Source organism: Hyperolius riggenbachi, chromosome 8 (genome assembly GCF_040937935.1).
Source record: "Hyperolius riggenbachi isolate aHypRig1 chromosome 8, aHypRig1.pri, whole genome shotgun sequence".
Taxonomy (NCBI): Eukaryota; Metazoa; Chordata; class Amphibia; order Anura; family Hyperoliidae; genus Hyperolius; species Hyperolius riggenbachi.
In genome coordinates this window covers 34,451,741-34,462,535 of record NC_090653.1, presented here as the reverse complement: position 1 = coordinate 34,462,535, position 10,795 = coordinate 34,451,741, and the positions used below count along the sequence as shown (strand labels likewise).

At 47.5% G+C, this 10,795-nt stretch overlaps 1 protein-coding gene across 1 annotated transcript in view; it reads left to right on the top strand.

Moving 5' to 3' along the window:
- Positions 1-2,557: 2,557 nt before the first annotated feature.
- The window catches only part of LOC137527276 (H-2 class II histocompatibility antigen, A-U alpha chain-like), a 55,131-nt gene continuing 46,893 nt past the window's right edge, over positions 2,558-10,795 (top strand). Inside the window, exon 1 of the mRNA XM_068247782.1 lies at positions 2,558-2,666. Coding sequence (XP_068103883.1) covers positions 2,558-2,666 — 109 coding nt within the window. The remainder of the gene's footprint in view (positions 2,667-10,795) is intronic.

The following is a 10,795-nucleotide window of genomic DNA, read 5'->3' as shown; positions in this document are numbered from 1 at the left end:
GAGTGCTAAGCCCAGCGTAACGGAAACGGAAGCTGAAGCCCAGGGGCATAACTAAAAATCACCGGGCCCCCCCTGCAAAAATTTGGATGCTCCGCTCAGGGCCATTTTGGGGGGCCGGAGGGGTCGCAGCATGAGGAGAGAGCATGGCCGCACATTGGTGGGGAAGGGGGAACATGATATTGTTTGATGAAAACACAACACACAATGCCTGCGTCTACTGAAATAAGCCATACAGGGACGTCTGTAAGTTATACCACGCTAAAACCACTGAGGTACCGCTAGGATCGCCGCGTCGCCTTTTGTTTTGTTTATAACTGGGTCAAGTCTTGTAAAGGTTTTATGTTTCGTAAGGGAGAGCTTGTGTAGCAAAACGCACACCAAGCAAGTCCCCAGCCAAACACAAATATTCCCTCTGTGCCTGAACTCACCAAAGACTTGGACACCCAAAAGTCTTCCTGCTGGGATTCTGGCGCAACGAATACATGTGATTTGGCCACATGGTAATTTGGGTGTAGGGGGAAGCTGAAAGCTCTACCTATTACCCTTAGCCGCATAATTTGGGGTCAGGCCTTTGCCTGTCTTGGGTGCAACGTGTATTTTTGTTTGCATCATGTCTCCATGCACCACGGTCTACAAAATCACGTTTACAGTTGGTGGTGTTTAGAAAGGTCTCTCTTATTACAGGAGTTAAAGCACATCTTTATGAAATGTCACAGGGTAGAACAGGATGTAGACTTGCTGGTTATATTAGGCTGAAGTCACTCAATACCGGATGAAAAACTTATCCGTTTTCCATTTAAACGGATCAGTTTATGTTGGACATCAGTGTCTCATATGGTTACCCATTCCGTATCGCGTTGCCACCCTCTCGGTCACCATCACATTCGCGTTCCTCCATCGCTGCTGCCACCACCGCATTGGGTCCACCACACGGGAGAAGTGCCAGACCGGTATACAGATCTGAGACCCAGTGGGATTCCTCCCTCAAACCTGGCAAGATTCTCTTTGGTCTGTTGCAATCCAATGAGAGCCTCATGCTTGTGATGGGGCTCGGACCTGTATACTGGCTCTTCTTCCGGGCAGTGGACCCGAGTGATGGAGGAATGTGACAGTAAAAGTAGAGTAAAAACTTACGAACTGTACACGGCGACCAGCCTAGTGAGAACAGCCACTGTCCATTCTTATAAGCTAACAGTGATTCCATCGGCTACCGGCGGCACCTGTTTCACCCGGCCGATTGTGCGGGACCTTTACTTGTGTTCACCTCTTCAGAATAGTCAGAACCGATCGATTTTGAATGGACTAATATGAACAGGTCCTATTGCTTTGCACAGGTTCTGTTTGCGTCTATTTCGCTAAATGGAACGTTTTTAATGCCAATGTGAACAGATAGATACTCCCCCTCGACCTCGCCATTCCAGAGCTGGGACCCTCTGAACATATTTGACAAGCCTTGTCAAATATGTTTTGCGGCAACGCTACTGTCCGTGTACAAGTACAGGCTCACTTTGTGCTACTGCACAGATGAAGAGAGTCCTGGCGAGCAGTGGTGGGATGGAGGAGGTTACTACTGGTATGCGGGGGCTGTAGCAAGTACAGATAGAAAAAAGAAGAAAACCGCAGGGGTACCGGGAGCCCTTATGGTGTATTATCTTTCAGTAAGGTGGCTAGGAAGTAAGAGTAGTAATTATACTCACAAGTGTGGGTTGCTGCAGAAGCAACCACTCTGTATAGCATGTAGGGAAGTCCCGTCCCCACTCGGTCTTTAAATGGATCGTCGCAGCTCCTCTAGGAAAAAAGTTTCACTTCTGGGTAGTCGTGAAGAGCCCCACTGAAGGGGTGATACTGGATCGTAGTTTCGAAAAAGAAAAGGAGGCGCCCTTGTAATGCGTTCGATGTTATCTTATGCAAAGAGACTTCGCTTGGTGTAGAATTAGGTAATTTTATTAGTAAAAGCACTATGGACAACGCGTTTCACGGTTCAAACCGCTTCCTCAGGTCAAGTAGAGGTGCTTAGGTGGGAGGACAAGTGCCGGGGCGCCCCGGCACTTGTCCTCCCACCTAAGCACCTCTACTTGACCTGAGGAAGCGGTTTGAACCGTGAAACGCGTTGTCCATAGTGCTTTTACTAATAAAATTACCTAATTCTACACCAAGCGAAGTCTCTTTCCATAAGATAACATCGAACGCATTACAAGGTATCTAACTTTTCAATTTTTTGCCCCCCAGGTTTGCTTTAAAGCGGTCTACGGCGGTGCTTGATCAGGCACGGCGTGTGCCCAAATGAGCTGATCCACTTCTTGGACACTAACCCTTTAGCTTTATTTGGCTTCAGGGATTAATTTTTCCTCCCCAAACTGGCAGGCTTGGCTGGGTATGTGGCAGCAGGGTAGTGTGGTGAGCTTTCACACATACCTGACGTGATCGGTATCCAGGAGACCATGTCAGCATTACAGCACCACCCTGTGGTGGAAGAGGGGTGATGAAAGAGTCTCTTCCATCCATTGCATCACCCCTCTTCCACCACTGGGTGGCGCTGTAACTCTGACACGGTCACATGGATCCCAATCACATCTCATATCGTGATCGGATGTGGTCGGGACGCAGAAGACCTGCCGAGAGATCAGATCCGGTGGTGGAGAAAGAGAAGATGCCGTCCGGAACAGGCAAATATAACTTCTTACTCCCATGCACTCGTTTGGCTGCACTATTGGATTAACCAGCTCTCACCTATAGATATCTATGTTAATGTTAGAGTCAGTTATCAGTAGTGTTTCGGGCGCTTGTCTACTTTAGGGGACGCAGCAGGAATCCTCATAGGGAGCAGTTCTCCAATTATAGCACCCTCTATAGCACAAAGCATTGTGATTGGCCAAACAGTGTGGGCGTAGTTTACTACAGCCTATCCGAAACCTAGCAGTTTGAGAGGGTGCTGTCCACCCAATCAGGTTAGCTGAATTTCCCTAAGAGGTTTCCTGCTGGGTCCCCTAAACTAGACTAGCACCGTTTCTCGTCGACATAATATTTACACAAGGCGCTAGGAAGCCATGCAGCAATTTGGTGGCAGCGGACATCTCTGGTTACACAGTTTGGCATTTTCCTGGAGTCCAAGTTGTATTCTGTTCAAGACGTTGGCACAATAAACGCTCACCAAATGTTTCCAAACTCTAAGGTAGGCAAATACTAGAGAAAAAAAAGGACACAAAACCAACATGAAAACACTCTCAGCTAAACATGATCATTTTTAAAGCAGTTACTCGACTGTGTCGGCAAACACCAAGCATTCGGCTGTGTGAATGAGCCCCTCGCCATTCGCTGTCCCTCAGACATTACCATAGATTTCTATTAGCCATGTTTTCCACCCAGGAGAAGTTAAACAAGACAGGAGAACACTTTTCACAAGGTAAAATGGTACTTATCTGTCTCAGTGCTCCTCAGCAGTCAGTCAGTTCCAGGCAAAGCCCTGCCTATGTGAGTGAGTGTATCTGTGGTAATACATCATATCCAGGCTGTCTGTGACGTATGCTCCTTCACTCCTGGCTGCTTCACTCCTGGCTGCTGGCCTGCCCATTGGTGGCTGAGCTCTCACCTCTTTCCCTGTTGCCTCACCTCATACCTACAGGCTGCACTGCAGCTGTCCTCTTATCATGAGATCCTCTCACCAGGGCATTTGCTTTCTTTTTCCTGGTGCCAACAACCTTTCTTAGAGATTATGCATGCCATCTGCTGGTTATTTATGAGTACTGCAGCCAGCATTACCTCATGCCTCGATAACGAGGTTCATTGTCAGGAATTGGTAAATGTATCTTTGCCTTCTTGGTCCGAGCAGCAAAAAAAAAAATGAGATCTACTTACCCAGGGATCCCTTCAGACCCTGGGAGCCGCTATGTCCCTTGCCGCAGCTCCAGTGTAACGATTGGTGTCAGCAAGTAACAGAATTCTGATTATTAGGTGATCTGCAGTATCACCTATAATGCAGATAGATACCTGATTATATGATGATCTGCAGAATCACCAATAATACAAGTATACAGACAGTTACTGTGGTGATGATGAAGTATAGTGCTTGGTGCAACAGTAGTACTGATAGGTTTAGCTATGCCACACCAGAGGAGCTGGGGGGCACTAACAGTACTGAACCCCTCACCAGAGACAAGGGCCCTATGGTGAGAGTAGATTAGTCAGACTAAACGAGTTGGCAACAGACTGGCAGATACGGTACAAAGTCAGATGACAAAGGCAAGAAGGTTATAACAGGCAGAGTCAGCAACAAGATCAGATGGGCAGAAGTACAGAATCACTGAAAGAATGGTCTGAACAAGCAAGAGTCATACACAGATAATACAATATTAAATATGATTATGGCTATCAAAATCCTAACACTGTGTGAAATCCCCGGTTTCCTCCCGGATCAAAGCACACCAGTTCTATCTAAGGTCTGAGCGCTAACACGAAGTATTCGCAACAGCAGACAAGTTGCGAGTGATTCCGAGAGACTTAAGAAGCAGAGGAGACCCCTCCGGCACGCCCCTTCTCATCAACCAATGAGGAGCGCCGAGCGTCCCCTCTGACCTCAGCCGACCGGTCGGTCAGCTGACGCGCCTCCTCCCCGCATAAAGGTCTCGTCTGTGCACGTGCGCACGCAACATTGCAACCCTATGTGCTGCTGACAAATCTGTCCTCGGTGTGCTAGACGCCCGAGGACCGGACAGACTGCTCGGCAAAGAGATGGAGGCAGCTGCGGTGTTATCGCTGCTCACCACAGCTGTCACTCCTGTGTTTGTTACAGTACCCCCCCCCCCCCCCCTCGAGGCGTGGACTCCGGACACGTCCTGCATGGCTTCTTTGGATGCAACTCATGAAACTTTTTCCTAAGTTCCTCAGCATGCATGCGACAACTCGGCACCCAAGACCTCTCCTCAGGCCCATACCCCTTCCAATGAACAAGATACTGTACCGAGTTACGCACCCGACGAGAATCCAAAATCTGTTCAATCTCCCACTCAGGTTCACCATCAATCACCACAGGGATGGGGGGAGAGGAATCCACATGCACAGCTGGTTTCAACAAAGACACATGGAACATTTTTACACCTTTCATAATGGGTGGCAGGGAAATGACATAAGAGACATTATTAATCTTTTTCGAAACAGGGTATGGGCCTATGACCCGAGGACCCAGTTTAGCTGAAGGCTGTTTCAGGGCTAGATGTCGGGTTGAAACCCACACCATGTCACCTGGCACGAATTCCCATTCCACTGACCGTCGTTTATCTGCCTGCTTTTTCTGGGTCTGAAAGGCCTTTTCCAAATTTCTCTTAACCATACTCCAAGTCTCCTTTAATGCTCCCTGCCAATCTTCCAGAGCAGGAAAAGGAGAAGAATCCACTGACAACGGGGAAAATTTTGGAGATCTCCCCGTTACCACCTGAAAGGGAGAAAAGCCAGAAGAACTTTTCAAATGGTTATGCGCGAATTCTGCGAATAGTAAGAATTTCGCCCATTCCAATTGCGCATCGGCCACATAGCATCTAAGAAATTGTTCTAAGGACTGGTTAACCCTTTCAGTTTGTCCATTGGTCTGTGGGTGGTAGCCGGAGGAAAATGACAGGTCCATCCCCAGATGATGACAAAAGGCTCTCCAGAATCTGGACACGAACTGAACTCCCCTATCTGACACCACATTCTGCGGGATGCCATGTAACTGGAAAATGTGCTGAATGAAGAGATCCGCCAATTCTTGGGCAGAGGGGAATCCGTCCAGAGGAATGAAATGAGCCATTTTGCTGAACCTGTCGACTACCACCCATATGACCGTTTTTCCTTCGGACCTGGGGAGTCCTCCCACAAAGTCCATGGACAAATGGGTCTATGGCTCCTCAGGCACCGGCAATGACTGCAGAGTGCCCACAGGAGCCTGACGGGACGGCTTGTTCCTGGCACAAGTGGAACAATCCTTCACAAATTCTTTGCAATCGAGAGCCAAAGATGGCCACCAGACACATCTGGAAAGCAAATCCTGTGCCCGAGCAGCCCCAGGGTGCCCTGCATTCTTATGTGCATGAAACAACTGCAAGATCTGCAGGCGAAAGGGAAGTGGCACAAATAGAACCCCCTTAGGTTTCCCCTCGTTAATATCTTGTTGATAGGGGCCTAAAGTGGTGGACCAATCTTCCCAGGTCTCAGTGGCCGCTAGGACCACTTTCTCTGGAAGAATGCTCTCAGGGGTAGATGACTGAACTGTCTCAGGCTCAAAACATCTAGACAGGGCATCTGCTTTAACATTTTTACTACCTGGCTTATAGGTAATCACGAATCTGAACCTGGAGAAAAATAGGGACCAGCGAGCTTGTCGAGGACTAAGTCTCTTAGCCCCCTCTATGTATTCCAAATTCTTATGGTCCGTATAGACCGTGATTGTATGTTATGCCCCCTCGAGCCAATGGCGCCATTCCTCAAATGCAAGTTTAATGGCCAGAAGCTCCCTGTTTCCAATATCGTAATTTCTCTCAGCGGGGGAGAACTTACGTGAGAAAAAAGCACAGGGGTGCAACCTGCCTTGATAACCAGAGTGTTGTGACAGTACAGCCCCGACCCCAACCTCTGATGCATCCACCTCCACAATGAAGGGGAGAGTGACATCCACATGCCGCAAGATAGGAGCGGAACAAAACAGCTGCTTTAATTATGAAAAAGCAGAGTGTGTTTCTGCTGACCAATTATAAGTATCCGCCCCTTTCTTGGTGAGCTTGGTGAGAGGTGCCACTACAGAGGAGAATCCTTTAAAGAGGAACTGTTAGGTATAGGGTCTCAGAGAAAAAAAAACACATATATCAGTAGGTAAATATTGGCTCTACTTACATTACATATGCATTTCATTGTCCACATTTGGATTTCACAGAATTTTTATATAGTATTTGCAGAGAATGATGCTCCTGACAGCTCATGGCAGGTTCCATGTTTGTCTGTCTCCTATGAAGCCAATTGTGATGTCATATCCTCCCTGCTTCCTGATGATTCGACTCACAAAAAATATCCTAATGGACAACACTACTGTGCAGTGAAAATTAATTAGCCATGTGGCTAGGAACAATAGCGGACTCATACAGTATACTCTAACGGAATATGTGCCCTGTGATTTTTCAGTGCTGTGAGTTTAGGCTGCTGTTAGAAGCTGCTGTAACATGAGCCTGTAACTTCTCACTGTGAAAGCAGCCTTAGGGCGTGATAGGGAAATGAAGGGGATGACCCAAGGTAGTGCACTGGGGAGAAGAGGCAGCCCCAGAATGCTTTGCAGTATCTGTTATGCGTCCTGCCGGCCTCCTTACGAGCTTGGGAATAACAGCCTTGCTGTTCAGCACACATCACAGTAAGAGAGATTTTTAACTTGAGTATTGCCTTTTTGGCTTCCTTCTAAACTGTTTAACACAGGAGAATAGAGGTTTAAATTAGCTTTTGCAGCCTGACAGTTACTCTTTAATAAATCTTCTATAATAGTTAGCGAAGCCTATGAATCTCTGGAGTGCTTTCAACCCCACGGGTTGTGGCCACTCCAGAACTGCAGAGACCTTTCTTGGATCCATGGAAAGACCAGAGGCAGAAATGATATACCCCAAAAATGGAACTTCAGACACTTCAAAAAGACATTTCTCTAACTTCGCATATAGGGAATGCTGCCTAAGTTTTCTCAAAACAAACTTTACATGTTCCCTATGTTTTGTCAGGTTAGGTGAGAAGATCAGTATATCATCCAAAAATACCAAAACAAACTTCCTCAGAACTTCTCTGAACACCTCATTGATGAACTCCTGGAAGACGGCAGGGGCATTACACAACCCGAAGGGCATGATAAGGTACTCGTAGTGCCCGCCGGGCGTGTTAAATGCCGTCTTCCATTCGTCCCCCTCCCTTATGCGTACCAGGTTGTATGCCCCTCTCAAATCGAGTTTAGAGGAGATACTAGCATTAGTCACCTGGGAGAATAAATCATCAATCAGAGGGAGTAGGTAACGATTTTTTACAGTAATCTTGTTCAATCCCCGATAATCAATACACGGCCGAAGGCCACCATCCTTTTTCTGGACAAAAAAGAACCCTGCTCCGCCCGGAGACCTAGAAGGACGGATAAACCCTTTGGCCAGGTTTTCTTTAATGTAATCCTGCATAGCAAGTTTTTCAGGACCGGAAAGGTTATACAAGTGACCCCCAGGGGGCATACAACCTGACCGTAACTCAATAGGACAGTCAAAACTTTGGTGTGGGGGAAGTTTGTCTGCAGACTTGGGACAGAACACATCTGCAAATTCTGCATATTGTTTAGGCACCCCTTCCACCTGAACCTTGATGGCACAAACAGCAACTTTTTCCATACAATGATGATGACAAAAGGAGGACCAGCTTAACAACTGTCCGGAACTCCAGTCAATCTGAGGAGAATGCTTTTGCAACCACGGCATCCCAAGGATCACAGTGGAGGTTGCCATTTGAAGCACAAAAAAATGTAATTTTTCTTTGTGTAATATCCCTACATGACACAACATTACAGGGGTCTGGGAAAGAGGCTGTTTACACTGTAGGGGAGAATCATCCACAGCTGTCACCAAGATCTGTCTGTCTAAGGGGATTAGGGGAATTCCCAATTTTTGTAACAAAGTCATAGTCAATAAAATTGGCTGCAGAACCTGAATCCACAAATGCCTGAGTGGACCGAACTTGACCCTCCCAGGTGATAGAACAGGGGAGGAGTAAGCGATTATCTGTTAGAGCTAATGCTAGCTCGCCTAGGGTAGTACCTCTAACTACACCTAGGCGGCAGCGTTTTCCCAACTTCTTAGGGCAGTTCTGTACTATATGACCCTCTTCTGCACAGTATAAGCAGAGTCTTTCTGTCCATCTGTGATTTTTCTCTACCTCTGACAATTTGGAATGTCCGATTTGCATCGGTTCATCCCGAGGAGGAGAAAATGCCGGATAGACTCTAGTACCAGATCTCACAGGGTATTTCCCATGAGTCTGCCTCTGATAACGAATGCGGCGATCAATCTTTACCGCCATTGCAATCGCTTCATCAACAGTTTTAGGCTCAGGATGAGCTAACATCACATCAGAGACCGGGTCAGACAATCCCGTTAAAAAACAATCTAGTAAAGCGAACTGTCCCCATCTAGCTGACACAGCCCACTTTCTAAATTCTGCGGCATAAGTTTCCACTGTATTACGTCCCTGTCTGAGGGATTTTAGCTTCCTTTCAGCGGTAACTAGGATATCTGGATCATTGTATATTATAGCCATAGTCTTGAAAAATTCCTGGACTGAAGATAGTGCCTCGTGTTCACTGGGAAGACTGTATGCCCATGTCTGTGAATCCCCTGATAATAAGGTTTTAATAAGGGTCACCCTCTGACTTTCTGTTCCTGATGAAATAGGTCTCATCTCAAAGTAAGAGAGGCAACGATTTCTGAAATTCTGAAAGTCAGATTTGTGCCCTGAAAACTTTGCAGGGAGAGGCATCTTCAGATCAACAACAAGAGGAGACTGCACAGGTGCGGCTGCTGGCTGGAGAGCTTGCGCTACTCCAGACAGCTGGGTGATCTGTGTCTGTTGGGTATTGACCAGCATGGTTAAATTGTTTACTGCTGTAGTCAAGGCCCCAACTTGGCTGCACAGTGCGTCCATAGACATTTTGGTCTGCTGTTCTGTAACAATTGGTGTCAGCAAGTAACAGAATTCTGATTATTAGGTGATCTGCAGTATCACCTATAATGCAGATATATACCTGATTATATGATGATCTGCAGAATCACCAATAATACAAGTATACAGACAGTTACTGTGATGGTGAAGTATAGTGCTTGGTACAACAGTAGTACTGATAGGTTTAGCTATGCCACACCAGAGGAGCTGGTGGGCACTAACAGTACTGAACCCCTCACCAGAGACAAGGGCCCTCTGGTGAGAGTAGAGTAGTCAGACTAAACGAGTTGGCAACAGACTGGCAGATACGGTACAAAGTCAGATGACAAAGGCAAGAAGGTTATAACAGGCAGAGTCAGCAACAAGATCAGATGGGCAGAAGTACAGAATCACTGAGAGTAAGAATAGTCAGAACAAGCAAGAGTCATACACAGATAATACAATATTAAATATGATTATGGCTATCAAAATCCTAACACTGTGTGAAATCCCCGGTTTCCTCCTGGATCAAAGCACAGCGGATCTATCTAAGGTCTGAGCGCTAACACAAAGTATTCGCAACAGCAGACAAGTTGCGAGTGATTCCGAGAGGCTTAAGAAGCAGAGGAGACCCCTCCGGCACGCCCCTTCTCATCAACCAATGAGGAGCGCCGAGCGTCTCCTCTGACGTCAGCCGACCAGCCGGTCAGCTGACGCGCCTCCTCCCTGCATAAAAGTCTCGTCTGTGCGCGCGCGCACGCGACATTGCAACCCTATGTGCTGCTGACAAATCCGTCCTCGGCGTCCTAGACACCCGAGGACTGGACAGACTGCCCGGCAAAGAGATGGAGACAGCTGCGGTGTTATCGCTGCTCACCGCAGCTGTCACTCCTGTGTTTGTTACATCCGGTGTCCCGGGATCCGCTCCATTTCAGATGCTACTGCACCTGCGCGAGCGCCGCTCTCGATCGCGTTCTTGTGGTCTGGAGTGTTTTGTGCAGCACAATAGTTCTGCACCAGTGCAAAACACTCCAGGTCGCGTGAGCGTGATTGACAGCGGCGCTCATGCAGGCGCAGTGAATGCCAACCTGCCGAGGTCGGCATCTGAAATGGAGGGGATCCC